The sequence below is a fragment of the Drosophila bipectinata genome, chromosome 3R (genome assembly GCF_030179905.1).
Source record: "Drosophila bipectinata strain 14024-0381.07 chromosome 3R, DbipHiC1v2, whole genome shotgun sequence".
Classification (NCBI taxonomy): Eukaryota; Metazoa; Arthropoda; class Insecta; order Diptera; family Drosophilidae; genus Drosophila; species Drosophila bipectinata.
Window position 1 is genome coordinate 11,437,005 of NC_091739.1, and position 19,020 is coordinate 11,456,024.

Below are 19,020 nucleotides of genomic sequence, written 5' to 3' on the forward strand. Positions count from 1 at the left end.
GCAGTTTTTGCGGCATTTCCCTTTGTAAGCGGGCCTGTCGTTTGTGTTATTAATGGCATTTTGAGTAGCTATTAGGCATGCCCAAAATATATCCCTTCCGTGTGTCCGGTTGGGTCTTCATCCTGACCCCTGACCCTATTCCGTGGCCCCAAATCCCCACCCACCCAAGCCCATTATCGTCAGTTTCGCCAATTCATGGGCTGCCCATAAAATTGTCAACGTTTATGCGAAAACCTTTTTCGAAAATCCGATTCGCTTGGGGAAAGCTTTTCCAGTGGTGCTGTGGATGTTTTATTCGTTAAATTTGGAAATCCCCTTTAAATTGCTTTAAAACAACAAACCTTATGTGTAGGCAGGACTCGGTATACTCGTAAATATATATACAGAGACGATTCAAAGTATTTATTGCAGAAGAGAATGCGTGAAAATGGAATAACATTAAGTGTGGAGGTCCCAACACCCCCACTTTTGGGAGGAAAAGCGAAGGGCTAAAGCAATGATACATTTGAAAGTCCTATAGAAGTGAAAGTATTCAAGGGATACATCTCTGAAAAAGCAAAATTCAGATAAAAAAGGATTCAAATAAAACTATGTATGTTGAGGTTTAAAAACCAAACATAATAAGTTCCTATTTTATGATTATTTTTATTTGAGTTATTTAAGGTCCTGTTTATAAGCCAATGTGTTGCAGCCCTGGAATATAGCTTTAATAGCAACGCAAGGTCGTAAGACCCAAAGGACAATATTTTGCACGGAATGCCAGGAACCCCAGGCTCGTATATAAGCGTACTGGATGGGAATGGGGATGGGGACATAAAAGAAATGAACGCGGAGAAAAATTATTCCTTCGGCTGTGTGTCAGTGCATTGGAAGGAGACAAAGTGGCAATCGAAGGAGCATTGACTGCTGATGTCCGGACTCCGGAGCAACAATGATAATGATGATGATGATGATGATGACGATGGACAAACAGAGAAGTGCGTGTCGAAGCGCAGGCATGAAGGTCGTAAGTGGCCCGGAAACATTACTACAACTGACAATCCGGGCTATAAAAGGTTTGACCGCCAACGACACACGCTCCATTCGCCCGACAACTTCCCGGCTGAAAGGCTGAAAAGGGAAAAGCTCCTTTCGACGCAAACCGACAGCAACAGATCCGACAACGACAACGACTACGGGTGCCCGGACACACGAAGCTCGTCAGAGGAAATCATGGAACAAATCAGGCTGCCAGAAGCCAAAGAAGCAGCGACAGGCGGCAAAACAAATTTAGTGTAACAATAGCAACTGCCGACGACGCAACACGGAGTCCGGATTCCGGAAAAGTGAGAGGCCCCGAAAAAACGTACGTATACGCCTCCGGGGAGGCTGTGTGTGGAGTTCTGAGCATATGCCTGTGTGTGCGTACCATCTCTCCTTAAATTATAAATAAGCGAAGAGCAAATGCCGCGTGGATAAAATTAAACTTCATTGTGGCCTCTTTAAGAGGTGCGAAACGAAGTGATTCGCAGCTGGAAAAATCGGAATTTAAAAGCACGGGATGACCTTAGTATTGAGTAAGCTGAGATAACCAGGACCACAATATGGCAATAGCTCTAAATCATTGTGTAGAGGGGAGGCTTATCAGAAAAAGGACTACCCATAATTTCTGATAAGTTCAATTCACCCTTCATCATTCGTTAATAATTAAAGAAGTTATTAATCAAGTATTTGGCTTTTATTAAACTTTATTTGACAGCTCATAACGTCGACATTAATCAAATGCAACCATTTCTACTCACAAAGCACCTAAGAATTTGTAACATTTTTTTACGACTTCTGGAAGAAATTTGCATGTTTTTTGGTCAAAATTGAATATTACAAGCTTGGGGCAGATGTTAGAGGATTTATGACCGTTGTTAGTTAGCGTTTGGGGCGAAATCGAAGAGCAGGACGAACTGGCAAAGGACGAATTAACGCCAACAACAGCCAACGGAAATAAGTCAAGAGTCCAATGAGCTCGTTCACTGGGAGCTCCTGCTGGGACGTGACAAGCTGAAAGTGGCTGGCTGGGTGGAGGATTAGGGGTCCGTGGAATACTTGGTGGAGGCGCGTGCCTGCGGCTGCCACATGAAGCCAAATTAAACTGTCGAGGCAATAAATCAAAAGGAGCAGCGGCGAGGCAGGCTTAACTTTTCCCCAGTGTGTTTGAAGACTAGATAAGAGACACTTCATTTTAGACTCAAGTAACCATATTTCTTTGGTTTTCATTTAAAATCAATCTTAATTTCATGCCTAGTGAGTTTTTTGACAAGGATCTAAATTAGCTACATATATTTTGTATTTTTTTAAAAGGTCTGTTAAAAAGAGAGTGTATTCTCTCAAGGACACCTTTTTAATCATTTATAGATATGTATTTCCGTATCCGTGGCTTTCTAATCCCTGACCTTACCCAACCAAATCGACTTGAATCCCCCGGATCCCCGGAGGGATACAAGTTACCTAATTTGCTTGCTGAGAGAAATGGAAAAAGTTTTCCTGCCGCCCAGCCTATTTAATCGTCACCCAACTTTGGCTCGTTACAGGAAAAGTTTTGCGAAACCAATTTGGACGATAGACAGGACGACAGGTCCTAAGTGACTGCCGGCCTCACCATGTACGGAATGCTGTACGAGAGCGTGCAGCACTACATCCAGCAGGAGTACGGGATGGACACCTGGAAGAAGATCTGCCAGATTGTCGACTGCAAGCACCAGAGCTTCAAGACCCACCAGATCTACCCGGACAAGCTGATGCCGGACATTGCCGCTGCTCTGTCCGCCTGCACCGGCGAGTCCTTCGACTTCTGCATGAACTTCTTCGGAAGGTGCTTCGTGCGCTTCTTCAGCAACTTTGGATATGACAAGATGATCCGCTCCACGGGGAGGTACTTCTGCGACTTCCTGCAGTCCATCGACAACATCCACGTGCAGATGCGGTTCACCTACCCAAAGATGAAGTCGCCCAGCATGCAACTGACCAATGTGGACGACGATGGGGCCGTCATCCTCTACAGGAGCGGCAGGACAGGCATGTCCAAGTACCTAATCGGGCAGATGACTGAAGTGGCCAAGGAGTTCTATGGCCTGGACATGACTGCGTATGTGCTTGAGAGCCAGAACGACATCTGCGGAGGAACCGCGGGTCCCATCAAGCTCACGGATGGGCCGTTGACGGTCATCGTCAAGTACCGACTGGACTTTGATAACCGGGATTACATGAGCAAGCGTGTCAATGTCATCGCCCATCCGTCCCAGCTGAAGATGCCCTCGGTGGACCTGAACGTGTTCCTGGAGCTGTTCCCCTTCACCATAGTCCTCGACCATGACATGCGCATCACTCTCGCCGGCGAGAAAATCATTGAGACCTGGATTCTCCATAATCCGGGGGTGAATCCGAAGAGTTTCATTGGGAGCCACATCCTAGAGCGGTTTAAGTGCCGGCGGCCCAAGGATACGCTGATCCAATGGGAGACTATGATGCAGATGCGTACAGTTCTCTTCGAGTTCGAGCTCATTCGAACAGGACACAACCGCGCCGCCTACGACGCGGCTCTAAACATCGACTTTGACAACTTCGACGAGGGAAGCCTTAACGAGGCCCAGTCCATGGCTCTGGCCAGTGCCCAGGAGCTCAGCGCCGAGAATACCAAGGACGAAGCAGTTGCTGGAACATCCAAATCAAAGGAGGAGATCGATCCCGCCACCGGACAGCGGCGCCACTCTGTCGGCCTAAGGTCCATTCTGCTAAAGGGTCAGATGTTCTACATCAAGGACGTGGATTCGCTGATCTTTCTCTGCAGTCCGTTGATCGAGAATCTGGACGAGCTGCATGGGATTGGACTGTACCTCAACGATCTTAATCCACACGGTCTCAGTAGGGAGTTGGTCATGGCCGGATGGCAGCACTGCTCCAAGCTGGAGATCATGTTCGAGAAAGAGGAGCAGCGCTCCGACGAGTTGGAGAAGTCATTGGAGCTGGCAGACTCCTGGAAGCGGCAGGGAGACGAGCTGCTCTACTCTATGATCCCACGACCCATTGCCGAGCAGATGAGAAAGAGTGAGGAGCACGTATGCCAGAGCTTCGAGGAGGTATCCGTCATTTTCATCGAGGTTCTCAACGTCTATGACAGCAGCTCCAACAACATCCAAGATGCCATGCAGGCGGTGACCACCTTGAACAAGGTATTCTCTGCGCTGGACGAGGAGATCATCTCACCGTTCGTCTACAAAGTGGAAACCGTGGGAATGGTCTACATGGCGGTGTCGGGAGCTCCAGATGTGAATCCCCTGCATGCAGAGCACGCGTGTGACCTGTCTCTACGTGTAATGAAGAAAGTCAAAGCCCATGCCCTGCCCGGCGTGGCCATTCGAGTGGGCATCAACTCCGGACCAGTGGTTGCCGGGGTGGTGGGCCTTAAAGTGCCCCGGTACTGCCTTTTCGGCGACACGGTCAACACCGCCTCGCGTATGGAGAGCAGCAGTGATCCCTGGAAGATCCAGCTCTCCAACTATACAGCCCTCAAGGTGCAAAAAGTGGGCTACAAGGTCGAAGCTCGAGGGTTTGTCAAGGTCAAGGGCAAAGGCGAGATGGAGACCTATTGGCTACTGGAGGGACCAGAATAACTTTGATTCGTCTGTAGTAATCCAGGGCACATACTTTTCTAAAATTTTAAGAGAATTAACTAAACCCCAAAAGGTACAAGTATTACAAAAAAAAGGAAGTTTTTTTATACTTCTTCTATGAAATCATAAGTAATTTCAGATTTCAACATGATTGTTTATAAATTATTGGTAATATTTCTAAATAAATATAAATAAAGAATACTTCAAAGCATGTTTATTTTAAAGAAAGGAAATCTTAGTATAGGCAGGAATAAAAGAATCCTTGTAAATTCTTTTTAGAAATTGTAAACTTTCTCCATCCTTAAAGAGTCTTGCCAAGAAAACTTTAAATACAAATTGTAATTTTTGATACCTTTTGATTATTAAAACTAAATTTTATTCAGTGAAATTTTAAGGAAAAACTCAAAAGTATAGAGCCTTAACTTTTGAAATTTATGAACTTTTACCTGTTCTATTAAAAAATCTATCGCATATTTCTATCGACTCCAAAATTCCCGCGCCAAACACAAACAGCTGATTTCGGTAGCTTAAGGAAAGCTTTTGTAGTGATCCTGAGTTGGGAGACTCGTTTCTAAATATTATTAGCAGCAACCTGTCAAAATAAAATGCGGCGGTTCAGCTTGATTGTGGCGGTTAGCGAAAACTCAGGGATCGGAATTGAGGGCGACCTTCCATGGCGTATACGGTAAGACACAGAACCCAGAGTACTCATCTTGCTAACAGCTTGGCTCCTCAGATCGGAGCTTAAGTACTTCAGCCGAACAACTAAACGAACCAGTGATCCCGGCAAACGTAATGCTGTTATCATGGGACGGAAAACTTATTTTGGCGTTCCCGAAAGCAAGAGACCGCTGCCCGATCGACTGAACATTGTTTTGAGCACCACACTGCAGCCGAAGGATCTGCCCGAGGGCGTTAAACTGTGTCCCAACCTGGAGACGGCTATGAAGCACCTCGAAGGCGACAACGAGATCGAAAACATTTGGGTCGTAGGCGGCAGTGGAGTATATGCGGAGGCAATGGACTCAGAACGCTGTCACCGGCTGTACATCACCCGAATACACAAGAAGTTTGAGTGCGACACTTTCTTCCCCAAGATCCCCGAAAGTTTCCGCGAAGTCGCTCCCGATCCGGACACACCTCCAGGCATCCAGGAGGAAAACGGCATTGAATACGAGTACAAAGTGTTGGAGAAAGAAACCAAATAAACTATGCCTTTTATTTACTACGAACATCGTCCGCCGTGATTGTGTCTCCTTCCAGGCCTTTTGCCGCCAACATGAGTTCGTAGAGCTGCACCACCTGGTCGTCTTTGAGCATTTCTACAGCACTTTTGTCCAGTGACTCGCCTAGTTCTCCCTTGGGCTTGCCGCGAAGACCCAGCTGCTTGGTTATCGTCGACGCGTAGCGCTGCAGGAAAAGATTCCTCATTTAACATCAGCCCATTGGCAATTACGTAAAACTTACGGCCCACTCCGTCATGAAGAGCTGCGCCTCCATGGGATTGCATTTAAGGTGTCTTCTGAACTCGTCGCGCACATAGTTGTCGCCCAAAGCACGCAGTTCCGCGGGCAATCCTGTAGGTAAAGGAGTAAGAATTGCAAAGGCGGTTTGGCGAATTTATAGATGCAACTCACCTCGATGCAGGCGCAGAATAGTTTTGTACAGCAGCCGGACGCGCTGGGGGTGTGTCAGTTGATTCATCAAAATTTTAGACATTTTATGCTTATATTCTATACGACATTCTAATACTGTTACTGTCTAAACAGTTAAAATAGTAAATAAACAGAAAGTAAATAGTTCGCGGATGTCGTACAAAAGGTAAGGCATCCCTGCTTCAGAAAACGGGGCTGCCACATAGTTTTTATTTTATTATTTCTGGCGCGCGTTTTGAAAACTATTTTTAAAAATAAGCTTTTACTTTTATACAAATTTGGCTTTAACAAACAAACAGAACTATGATAATAAAGGAGAAATAAACAAAGAGAAAACAAACACAAAAAGATCATACTAAATTAATAAAAAAAAGATAGTAGAACCACTCTTAACCACTTTTCATTTCCAACATTTTTTATACATCTTGATTTATTTCTTGCATGGTTGTATATATATAATCACATGTGCAGTGTAAGTTCAATCTGTCGTGAAGGTAACCCTTAAGGGCGAATTAAAAGTACATCTGGCGTGGTTCTTGGTCCTTGTATGGAAAAACAAACAAGTAACCATACACGCACTCTGCATTAACTTTGGCTAACTATTGCACGCCTCTTCAATACTAATCGCTTAATTACACCAAGCACCAAAGCTGAGTGGTACCCAGCATTGTCAACTTCATTAGAAATGGAAACAGTTTAACAATCTAGTTTCAGCGATGCTATTGCGCCGCTGGCGCTTGTTGTTCTGGTCGGTCGGGCTGGGCGACTTCATCATTTTGCTCTGGCAGCAATGGTTCGCCCTCGCCACCCCATGGAAAGCCTCCGGGTCGATCCTCGACAGGTGCTTGGTAGTTGCGTTCGATGTGCTCGTTAAAGAGGCGTTTTCTACGGAAGGAATTGCAAATAATAACGCTTCGAGATTGCTATTTAGATTGACTTACAGAAAATATGGCGTTTTGATCAGTCTGTAGCCGTTGGATAACGTGGGGTAAACGTCCTCCAGCACATAGTATATGTGGCCCACACCCATGCCAATAATGTCCACCCACACAGTGTTGCCCAGAATCATCGAGCAGCAGAGCAGGACCCACGGCAGGTAGGGAGCCTGGAAGTTTAACATTCCGAAAAAGTTCATTGGTACGAGTGGGTTGCGTCGTGACCACACGTATACAAGCATCAGCGTGAACGCCTGGCCCAGGAACAGTAGGTTGACAAAAATTCCAAAGAAGGTCATTAGCACACCGCCGAATATAAACATCATTACAAAGTCAGAACTACGGCCACGGAACGAACCGTCCTCCAGCATCCGGCAGTATCGGTAGGTAAAGACCATGTTGAAAAAGAAGCTTATGCCGATGGTGCCAAAGTAGAGGAATGTGGTGGCTAGTCGCCAGATTTGGAACTTGCGAACGATAAGCGTTGGATTAAAGTACAGCTGCAGCGGCGAAACCAGGTCCAGGTGCTGAAACGATTATTCGTCAGAATATCACATACAGTACACGTCACCTTCACGGGAGACTCAATCCTATCCGGACACTTACCACAGCCAATGTGGTGAAGACGCAAACGGTGGTGTAGGCCCGCGTCACCACCGGTATCTCCAAGTAAAACTGCCGCAGGGCATTCATGGTTGCAAGACTCCCCAAAGAGGCTTACAAGATTGGTGGGAATTGGAAGGTGGTGGCGATTTGTTCCTGTCCTAGGAATTTGTGCGTGGCTATCTTTGTCAAGCAGAGCCTTCTTGGTCTCGCCTCTGCCAGTTGCTTAAATTTCCTAAATTGGCAGACGGAATTGACTTGGGGCTCAACAGCCTATTAGGAAAAACAAATGGAAAACTAACTGGCCAGTTTTTATTTTTATGCATCCCCACGACCTGATAGGGATGGTACTTGCTGCTGTCAACCGGTGGCTATCGATAGTTTCGTTATCGTTGTATCACGTATTTACGCTCTTTGTAATACGTGTTACTTTCGGGGATCCCCAAATATATTTTTAATATGAATCATTTAATATATTTTTGGCGCCTTTATTTATGTTGACATTTTTAACGCTTACAAACTATTTTTTTCTGGGCTAGTACAAATATCTTTAACTTTGCGGTCCTTGGTACGAATACTGCCAAACTTTTCTTGCAAATATTTTTGAACGTTGCTATTATACTGTTTTCGGGAAATATGGCCAAGTTTCTTTAATACGGGTGTGGAGTTTGTTGTTTTCTTCTCTGGACTAGTAGGTTCCGATTTTTCCGTGTTTGATGTACCAGCTACAGATCGGTTCGAATGGCCCTGGATGAGCTTATCTGCAAAAATATATGACGCACAGATTTAATAAAACAAACTGATAAGACTGCAGTCTATGTAAATTTTGATAGTGCTTCTTAAATATTTACCTTTTAATTGACAATCGACTTTGTAATCAATATTGACGGGCAAATCATTCTTATCCTTAATTTTCTCTGTACTGGAATTATTTTGTTTGTTTATGTTTGTGTTTTCTTCGCTTATGTTAAAATTCTGGTGGGGCTTAGCTATCACGTAGCTGATACTACTTTGAGTAATATCGAATGAGTCGGATTCCAAGGTTCTATCAGTAAAGCCATGAGCTCTATTTGAAACATCGCATGGAAAGTTTAACGGCAACAGGTTCGTTTCCTTTTCTGGGTAAAATTTCCTTAGTCGCCTGTAAAGGAGGCAAGTTATCGTGGACAGCAGCATCGACATGCCGAGGAACCAAAACGTTATGATGCACACTACTGAAAAAAAGTTAAGGTCAACCAACGGATTGGATTCTGCGGAGTTCTGGACCACAAGTCTCATCTGAACAAAGTCTCTGCCACCGGGATTCTCGGCTATGCAGGTGTATACTCCTTCGTCGGACTTCTTGGCATTCACGATGGTAAGCCGCGATACAAAAGTATATTGATCTATATTTTTATCTGGCGTTTCCTTTTCAACTTCGATGTAAACCCTCTGCTGCCAATGATTTATAGATCGCGTGGAACCAGCAACATACAACTGCTTATTGAAGTCCCACGCAATCACGGTATTGTTTGGTCCTTGGACACGACAAATTAGCGTCACGTTTTCCTTAGACGTGTTAATGGAAATGCCAAGGCCCGGATACACAATCTTTGGCCTACAAGCAAACGCCACTGGTTTATCCACAAGCCACTGCAGGCCCCGCAATTGCAATGGGTAATGACACTCGATGGACGGAGTGTAAAGGTTCATCTCTACCACGAAATCGCGGAATGGCTGGAGGTCACACGTGCAGTTCCAGGGGTTCTGAGCCAGAGACAAGGTGCTCAGTTTGGTCAAATTTTTAAAAGTTTCCTTTCGCAGGAGTGTAAGCTCGTTGCCATCCAAATAAATCTGCGACAATAGAGGCACGCCAACAAAAGCCTGGATTTCAATACTTATCAGGCGGTTGTGCTTTAGCTCTATTTTGTGCAGATATTTAAGATTGTGGAAAACACCTTGCTGAATCCTTTGTAAAAGATTTCCATTGAACACCAAAGACCGAACCTTACATAGCGGATCAAATACATTTGGTAAGAGGTCCTCAATCTTATTGTTCGATAAATCAAGTTCAATTAGTATATTCAGTTGGGTGAAGCTTTGCGGATGAATTCTCCTCAAAGTACCATTCGTTATTACAAGTTTATGCAAATTCTGCAACTGCAGAGACGAGAATACGTTTTCCTCCAAATAATATATGCGATTTTGTGACAAATCCAACACCTGAACCTCCGAGTTAAGGTATTCGGGGACTCCGCGAAGACTCAAGTTACGGCAGTCCGCCGTTTTTTTTCCAGACACCCACTTGCAGTTGCAGTTTCCACATTCCCTTAGCCAGTCACTGGAGCAGGTTGATCCTTGGAACCGGCTTAGTAGCCATACGAGGCAGGAGAATTTAAATAAATTAATAGACGAGCGATGGTTTATCATGGAAGCCATTGGTTTATCCTAGAAGCATCAGTTTAAATGATATTATTTATATCACTTCTCGAATATAATAAATAAAATAACTTAAGGCACTGGAAAATTTGTATTTTATTCGCATTTTTGCTAGCCTTTTGGTTGGGGCTGTGACACTGACCGTGGAAATCAACGTTTTTCTGCACTTTTTTGGCTTGCCACTTGTGGTGGCCACTTAAGCTCGGTCCAATGATAAATGGAAATTTCAAATAATTGGTCCGAACAGCGCAACATAAACAATTGGACTGTCTGTTGGTTAAAAATGTTAAAAAACATTTACATATTTGCTTATTGTGCGCATGGCACATAGCTTTTCGAGACTATTGGCCATATCTAATTTCTCTCTTGTATAAAGGGGTTTTAAAATTCAACAGGTCTTTTCCTTTGTTTACCTGGAAGTTTAATTTTAGGGGAATATTCATTAAAATTAAAATCTGACTCACCAAGGGAAACACGTTACTTGCCAACTTGCAGAATTTTTAATATCCTTGAACGTTAAACGTACTGAAGAAAATATTTTAGTCATAAAGTCATTTTCTGCTAATAATAATTGTGTTTTCTTTTTATCTTCTTATCTTAAAACAACAAGGAAAACAGGTGTTACATTGTTAAAAACATTTAAAACACGTGCATTTGATTAAATCGGGTTGTTTTTATAATTTTATGCACATAGATAAACATAATCCATTAGTCGGATATTTGATCAAAAGGGCGAAGAAAATGGTAAAACGGAAAGTGTTCCAGACAGTCGCACTATAAGTAACTGCGTGGGGCAGTCTCAGTTCCCAAACGTGATCAGAATGCCACCCAATAGCAACAAAGCTTCGGAAGTGCTTTACGAGCCAGAACCGGAAATCCTGGAAGATACTCCTCCTAAGCATCTCGACCTCCAGCTGAAAACTCCCAAGGACTACAAACTGAAATGGGTGTGGCGCAATATAATCCTTTTTGTAATTCTTCATATATCCGCGATGTACGGTGTCTGGCTGTGTTTTACTGAGGCCTCGTGGAAAACTCTTTTCTGCTTTCCAGTGTCGATCGTAATAGCGATCTTCGGGATCTCTGGTGGAGCCCATCGTCTGTGGTCGCACCGGGCCTTTAAGGCAAATCTTCCACTGCAGCTTATCCTGCTGTTCTGCAACACATTCGCCTTCCAAGATTCGGTCTATACTTGGGTCCGGGATCATCGCGTGCACCACAAGTTTGCGGAAACAGACGCGGATCCGTACAATGCGAAGCGCGGCTGGTTCTTTTCCCACATTGGATGGCTGTGCTGCAAAAAGCACCCGGATGTGATAGCTAAGGGCAAGGAGATAGATCTTTCCGACCTGAAACGGGATTCCCTCATCATGTTCCAACATAAGTACTATCTTATTTTGATGCCGTTGATATGTTTCATCCTGCCCACTTTAATACCAATGTATTTTTGGGGAGAGTCCCTAAACGTCTCCTGGCATGTGATGTCCATATTCCGGTGGTGCCTGTCCGTGAACATAGTCTGGCTGGTGAACAGCTCGGCGCACAAATTCGGAATGAGGCCCTACGACAAGAACATAGGACCTACGAATGAAAGTATCCTGATGTGGATGCGCCTCGGAGAGGGCTACCATAACTACCACCACACTTTCCCGTGGGATTACAAAGCCTCTGAGCTGGGGCCCTATTCCCGGGAAGTAATCACATGGATGATCGACTGCTTCGCTAAACTCGGCTGGGCATACGATTTGAAGACAGTGTCGGACGATTTAGTTAGAAAGCGAGTGCAGCGTACGGGCGACGGATCCCATCCTGTGTGGGGATGGGGAGACAAGGATCAGAAAATGGACGATATAGTTGGAACAAAGCTGACTAACTAACGACATGCACTACATTAAAACCAAATTGCTAAATTGCTTTTATGATAATGACGCAATGAAACCGTATTCAAACTCAACAGAATTAAGAACTCAGTTTTTAGTTCAATCTGTACCTTAGTATTTAAGCTTTAAAAATTCTCAAATAAAAGAAACATCAATTACAAAATTTTATATTTTTTGTCCCATTTTCTGGATAGAAACCTTCAAAAATGGGGGAAATGCATGAGTGGTGAGGCCCACACCACATCCATATGGTGAAAAATGAAAGCCATGGAAAGACATATCTTTTGATCCGATTCTTGATCGGAATACTTTAAACGATTTGTGAATCGATTCTCCATAAATCTGCATCAAATTCCAGAAACAAAATATTTTTTAGATTTTTTGTCAAATTTTCTGGGTAGACCTCTTCGAAAATGGGGGATTTGCTTGAGAGGTCAATATGGCCCACACCGAAAGCCATATCTTTGCCAATTTTGATCCGATTCTTGAGCGGAATACCTTAAACGATTTTTGAATGGATTCTCCACAAATCTGCATCAAAATCCAGAAACAAAATATTTATCAGATTTTTTGTCAAATTTTCTAGGTAGACCCCTTCAAAAATGGGGGAAGTGCTTGAGAGGTCAATATGGCCCACACCGAAAGCCATATCTTTGCCAATTTTGATCCGATTCTTGAGCGGAATACCTTAAACGATTTTTGAATGGATTCTCCACAAATCTGCATCAAAATCCAGAAACAAAATATTTATCATCCCCCTTCAAAAATGGGGGATGTGCTTGAGAGGTCAATATGGCTCACACTGAACGCCATATCTTTGCCAATTTTGATCCGATTCTTGAGCGGAATACCTTAAACGATTTTTGAATGGATTCTCCACAAATCTGCATCAAAATCCAGAAACAAAATATTTATCAGATTTTTTGTCAAATTTTCTAGGTAGACCCCTTCAAAAATGGGGGAAGTGCTTGAGAGGTCAATATGGCCCACACCGAAAGCCATATCTTTGCCAATTTTGATCCGATTCTTGAGCGGAATACCTTAAACGATTTTTGAATGGATTCTCCACAAATCTGCATCAAAATCCAGAAACAAAATATTTATCAGATTTTTTGTCAAATTTTCTAGGTAGACCCCTTCAAAAATGGGGGATGTGCTTGAGAGGTCAATATGGCTCACACTGAACGCCATATCTTTGCCAATTTTGATCCGATTCTTGATCGTAATACTTTAAACGACTTGTGAATCGATTCTCCATAAATCTGCATCAAAATCCAGAAACAAAATATTTATCAGATTTTTTGTCAAATTTTCTGGGTAGACCCCTTTGAAAATGGGGGAAGTGCTTGAGAGGTCAATATGGTCCACACCGAACGCCATATCTTATATTACATATTTTTTTTACATGTTTTGTCCAAGTTTCTGCATGGAGACGAATATTTGACCCTCGTTGATGGTCTCTAGAATTTTTTTTTTCTGCATGTATTTTGTATTTTCTTTGGTATATATTTTAGGTGACTTGGTATATTTTGACAATGGCTGTCGCAGTTATGTTAAATATGTAGTTTTTTTTCGTTCTTTGGGACTAGATAACTAAATGTAAGGTATACCTCATGATTTATATTTTTCAAAAACATAATTTTTTAAAATGCCCAAAATTTTGTTTCGATGGCTTTTTAAATTTAGCGGAAAACAGCGTTTTTTAAGGTCTTCAAGAAATTTGGTGGGATATCCAAACCGGCGTCTGGTAACTCTGGGACTCGCAGAAAAATTTACCATTTTCTGCTCTCTTTTTCCGATTTGAAAACGAAAGAGAGAATGAATTGCCGCGAGTTTTGTTTTCGGATATATTTCTGTTTTCACTGCTAAATTAATAAAAGTATTCTAAGTCATTTAAGTAGAGCCCGTCGGTTAATTTGTGATCCGCCGCGTCCATCATCTCGCTTCGGTTCTTTTTAACGAGTATTTCTGCCTGCCGTGCCCTAGTGTTTGTGAGGTGTGTGTTCAAAAATTCCTGCATCCCGTTGGAGATATTCGCTTCATTTCATTGCCTCCAGTGCCGGTTTTCAATTAACTCGTGTTGGTAAGTACGGGCGGAGCAATTTCCTCAAACCAAGACATCCTCCGCATGGATGAATTAGTCATCGCTGGTATATTTTGAAGTTTATGAAAAAAGTGGCGCGGCTGCCTCCTGTTTCCCGCCCCACCCAGTAGCAGGCGGTGCAAAGAGAAATGTTGCGGAAGCAACAGCCAACTAAGAGAGTTTGTGATAGCGGAAGAGCGCACACGTGTCGTCGGCTGGGAAAGCAGTGCACAGGGACGTAGTGTTGACCTTCTGCAAGGGGGTTAATTTTAATAGACTTGTCAATACCGAATTATCTGTAGGATGTATGATGTTACTTTTTGTAGTAAAATATTTTTTTATGTAATACATTTTTATTATGTTTTCTTTATTTAATTTCAACACAGATTTATTTAATGTTTGGTTAACCCTCTTAATTTTATGGAACCACCCCTCTATAAATTAGTTAACCACATGTTGATGCGGGTGCATCACTGGCATCGTCAGAGGAAATTCTTTCATGTTTTAAAAATATAATCATGCGCAGATGTGCATTCTACAAGTGCACTCTTTCTAGTTTTGATTAAAAGAGTGGGATATAGGAATTCCGGTCGTGTTCTATTTCTTAAATAATCTTAAGAAAAAGGCAAGCACAAATATCAAATTTCTTTATTAATTTCATACAAAAGTTCAACTTATTGGGAAAATGCGGAAGACTTAATAAAACTCTACTGACACTGCAATTTTCGGGTTATGGTAGGGTCAGCATTTGAGTATTGCTCTAAATATTTCAGATACAAAAAAAATATCTCAACCTCGCTGGGTAGAGCTATTCAATAATAAACAATTTGTACCATATTCAAAAAAGAATACTGTTCATTTATAAGTAGAAGAGTATTTATAAACTGAAAAGTATCTCAAGGTGGCCAGTTCCAAAGTACAATAGCGACATAATGCAGTTGGATAGTAGTACTAATTGATCAATCTCCTTGAACCCAAACTGTTATCACTAGGAACTTGGCTAACAGCAAAGTCAACAGACGGTAATTAACATTTGTTAGGCAAACAAATCAAAATCCTCTCGAGAAAGCCTCTCCAGAATCGCAGCTAAAATGCAAGATGGGTGGAGCGTCTGGGGCGTGGGGTGGGCCTGCCTGGGGATCGATTCGCCGTGGACCCGCAGTTTTTCTAAGAGAATCTCGAACACACACACACTCTAGAAAGAATATTTATCGACCCGAATAGAAATTTCATTTCTATGGCCGGCAACGGTGTGAGGCGTCCAAAGTCCAAGCGAATTTGGGCTGTGTATAGATCCGATCCGCAGCCGCTGCCAGTAGTCGTATGTGTATGGGTGCTCGCTAATATATGTTTTAACGTCGCATGCTTAATAAGCACTTCTTGGCACTGTCATTATGTTCCTCCAAGTTCTTAACCGGTTTGCCCTACCATGGCCAAGAACAATCGGTTTGATGGCGCTCTCTGGGCTACGCTCTGCCAGCATGCCGGTCATTGTACCACATTAGATCTTTACCACCGGCCCAGTCCCACAGTTGCCAGTCATTTGTTTGGCTACAAACATTTGAATGGAACTACATACAGCGACAACAGCATTAGAACTAAGAGAACAGCCACCTGTTGCTCTGATACAAAGACAGAGACATTCCGTTAGAATGGGGGGCGATGCTGCTACAAACAGTGTTTTCAGCTTTAATTATTGGAGAAATAAATTATTAAAAATTATTTTCAAAGAGAAAAACATTCATATACAGTAATTGTGGGATAATTACATTGCAAAAAAGCCCCTGCTATGTACTTGCATCCTTACTCGTAAGCTTTCTCACAAATTTCGATGAGGATGTTCCCAAAATTGATTGCAGGTTGACCGAATTTTTTTTGGATTTTTTCAGTTCATATCGTTTACATCGAACAATCTCGATGTTTTCGAATTTTGCCATAGTCGTTTTTCTCTTATGAGTTTTGGCTAAATTTTATATACTTTGCACATTAAATTGACCGCCTTTGGGGACCTGTTGTGTTGCTTTCTTTCGGTGTCTGTGTGTTTTTTCCCCCATTTTTGCTCTCCTCTGCCCTTTCGAGGCCATAAATTGGCTATGTACATACATATGTACATATGTGCGTTATTTGCGTTTTTTTACTTTCATTGTGTTTACCATAATCCAGACGAGTTTTATGTATTTTTGTTCAAAACCCACCTGACAGGTCATTATGTAAGTTGAACTCTCAATGGTTTCACCATGACTTAGAATGCTCAAGGCAAAAGCCTTGCAATGGCAACCACCTCTTCACCGTACGATCCGGAACTAAGCGTTTAAATATCGTTAACATATGTTGGCCCCAAGTGCTCGCCCGAGAGTGAAACTTTCATCAAAGGTGTCAGCTATTCGGTCGGATATACATAGTAATGTCTTTTTGGCCTTCCCAGCTAAGCAAATACCTAACCGGAGGGCAGGTGGGCGCGGTTCATCGTTATCCACTTGCGCTTTCAATCCGAGCTTGTATCGGAGCCAGTTATCGGGGACGCCTTTATTTGCTTTTGGAATTCCAAAAACTAAATTATTTTGTAATTTGGTATGGGATGTATGTACGTGCTAGTACGATAAAAGTATTTAGTAGATAGAACTTGAGATTCATCAGATATTGATCTTTTTATACCCTTGCAGAGGGTATTATAATTTTGTCCAAAAGTGTGCAACGCAGTGAAGGAGACATCTCCGACCCTATAAAGTATATATATTCTTGATCAGGATCACCTCCTGAGTTGATATGAGCATGTCCGTCTGTCTGTCTGTCCGTCTGTCTGTTTCTACGCAAACTAGTCTCTCAGTTTTAAAGCTATCGTCTTGAAACTTTGCACACACCCTTCTTTCCTTTGCACGCAGTATATAAGTCGGAACGGCCCGGATCGGCCGACTATATCCTATAGCTGCCATATAACTGATTGATCGGAAATGGTATAACTTTGGTATTTTTAGAGTTAGAGAGTTTAAATTTTAGGTGAGAGCTATTTTTGGCAAAATAATACGACATGCCAAATTTCATAAGGATCGGCCGACTATATCCTATAGCTGTCATATAACTGAACGATCGGAAATGACCCAACTTTCGTGTTTTTGAAGATAGAAAGCTGGAATTTAGTACAGACTCTATTTTTGGTCAGTTGATCCAACCTACCAAATTTCATTAGGATCGGCCGACTATATCCTATAGCTGCCATATAACTGAACGATCGGAAATGGTATTTAATAGAAATATCAACTTTCGTATTTTTGAAGATAGAAGCTTGGGACTTTTTTTAGATTTGGTATTGTAATAAATTGGAGTATATATTCCTATTCCCATAAGGATCGGCCAACTATATCCGATGTTTGCGATATATATCCGGTTTTAACTGCAAGGGTATATAAACTTCGGCTCCGCCCGAAGTTAGCTTTCCTTTCTTGTTTTTAAATATTTAGAACAAGTAAAGTAGGTCGTAATTAATATCCATAATTGGCTATACTTACATGCCTGATTTTAAATATTTTTTGTTGATTTCTGTATTGGAGTGTAAGGTGCTACTTGCCGCTAATCAGTTGCGCCCACAAAACTCATTCACCTCTGGATAAGCATATTTGTAAATCTTAATCCGCGAAATCTATCCACAACCCGTATCCACAACTCCTCCGGCAGCGGTCTACGCAACTCTTGACCATGAAATCCATTTCGGATACGTGCTGTTATTTCCGTTTTGTAAGCCATTTAATTGGCGCTGTTTTGGACGATGATTTCTGCAATTGCTGTGCAAGTGTTTGACTTTGACCCGATTTGCTTTTGGCCATTTTTTGTTTAATGACAACCTTTACCGATTTGCATAGCCCAATCGTTTAAATATTCATAGAAAGATGTACTAAATGTTCAATTTACAGATTTGAATGCATTCTAGCGATATGGGCTTTTGTTTACACTGAGCAGGTGGGGGGTCAAGCACGATTGGGTCCGCGCGAAGGTTGTGTTTATCCACAAATATTGGCAGAAGACTGCGAGCTTCATAACTCATTTTTGTGGAAAGAGACTTGCGCAACTCACCTTACGATTTTTGATAAATATTTACAAACCTTATTTAGAATCAAAAGGTTAGGTGTGTGTTAGTTGACGTAGTTATGCCAAAGTTCTTTCTGAGTCCATAAGACACGTCTTTGAAATTCCACTTAATTGAGATCAAGAACTCGAACACGCCCACCTTTTAGGCCCAAAAGGAACTAGCCGCCAACAGACAAAGGGTCACATTTGCATTTCATTATGAGAGAACAGAAAATCGAATGAAAAGAAAGTAGCCGCCAGCGTGGAGAATATATAAAATGTATTTCCAGTTGGCCAAGTTTTGGGGCAGGCTGGCTGGCTTGCTGGCTGGTTGACTGACCAGTCAACAAATTAGGCCTCAAGTATGCAGGTAACGGTTTCTCGAATTCGAGCCACCACCACCAGGCCAGCCAGCAACATCCACAGCTCGTCGAGTCTGGGAGCTGTAGATGGAATTGGCTCGGCTCTTTCGCACTTTTCGCTGCCGCTGCCGCTGCCGCTCTCAGTAGTGGAGTGGAGTAGGCCTGCATCGGTTTCTTGGCTTTCAGGTTTCTCGGGGATTTCCTCGCACTTGTTGCATGTGGCACAGTTTCGCAAGCGGCAAGGCAAGCTCCACTTCCGAGCGCCGACCAGCCGGCAGCCGCAGTGTCTGCCACCCCCTCGTGAGTCAATTAGCACAGCGGCTTTCTGGCCAACTCTGGCTCTGGCTCAGAAGCGGGCCGGAAAGCGAAAGTGGTTTGG

At 42.8% G+C, this 19,020-nt stretch overlaps 6 protein-coding genes across 6 annotated transcripts; 3 read left to right on the forward strand and 3 right to left on the reverse strand.

The window, feature by feature from the left end:
* The first annotated feature begins 1,094 nt into the window (after positions 1-1,094).
* Positions 1,095-4,718, forward strand: LOC108129283 (soluble guanylate cyclase 89Db). The gene is made up of 2 exons (XM_017247241.3): positions 1,095-1,345; positions 2,565-4,718. The coding sequence occupies exon 2, from the start codon at positions 2,634-2,636 to the stop codon at positions 4,641-4,643; it is 2,010 nt and encodes a 669-aa protein (XP_017102730.2). The 5' UTR covers positions 1,095-1,345; positions 2,565-2,633; the 3' UTR covers positions 4,644-4,718.
* A 349-nt stretch (positions 4,719-5,067) lies between these two features.
* Positions 5,068-5,875, forward strand: Dhfr (dihydrofolate reductase). Its single transcript, XM_017248234.3, has 2 exons — positions 5,068-5,328; positions 5,380-5,875. The coding sequence occupies exons 1-2, from the start codon at positions 5,249-5,251 to the stop codon at positions 5,849-5,851; spliced, it is 552 nt and encodes a 183-aa protein (XP_017103723.2). The 5' UTR covers positions 5,068-5,248; the 3' UTR covers positions 5,852-5,875.
* Sdhaf3 (Succinate dehydrogenase assembly factor 3) lies at positions 5,816-6,471 on the reverse strand. The gene is made up of 3 exons (XM_017248235.3): positions 6,281-6,471; positions 6,111-6,220; positions 5,816-6,053 (listed from the first exon to the last, which is right to left on the reverse strand). The coding sequence occupies exons 1-3, from the start codon at positions 6,360-6,362 to the stop codon at positions 5,862-5,864; spliced, it is 384 nt and encodes a 127-aa protein (XP_017103724.1). The 5' UTR covers positions 6,363-6,471; the 3' UTR covers positions 5,816-5,861.
* Positions 6,472-6,713: 242 nt separating this feature from the next.
* Der-2 (Derlin 2) lies at positions 6,714-8,184 on the reverse strand. Its single transcript, XM_017248233.3, has 3 exons — positions 7,840-8,184; positions 7,240-7,760; positions 6,714-7,183 (listed from the first exon to the last, which is right to left on the reverse strand). The coding sequence occupies exons 1-3, from the start codon at positions 7,924-7,926 to the stop codon at positions 7,018-7,020; spliced, it is 774 nt and encodes a 257-aa protein (XP_017103722.2). The 5' UTR covers positions 7,927-8,184; the 3' UTR covers positions 6,714-7,017.
* On the reverse strand, positions 7,972-10,254 carry kek4 (kekkon 4). The gene is made up of 3 exons (XM_017247197.3): positions 8,688-10,254; positions 8,172-8,597; positions 7,972-8,109 (listed from the first exon to the last, which is right to left on the reverse strand). Exons 1-2 carry the CDS (start codon positions 10,252-10,254, stop codon positions 8,350-8,352), a joined length of 1,815 nt encoding a protein of 604 aa, XP_017102686.2. The 3' UTR covers positions 7,972-8,109; positions 8,172-8,349.
* Positions 10,255-11,075: 821 nt separating this feature from the next.
* LOC108129241 (acyl-CoA Delta-9 desaturase-like) lies at positions 11,076-12,236 on the forward strand. The gene has a single exon (XM_043211938.2). It carries the CDS (start codon positions 11,076-11,078, stop codon positions 12,129-12,131), a length of 1,056 nt encoding a protein of 351 aa, XP_043067873.1. The 3' UTR covers positions 12,132-12,236.
* The last annotated feature ends 6,784 nt before the right edge of the window (positions 12,237-19,020 follow it).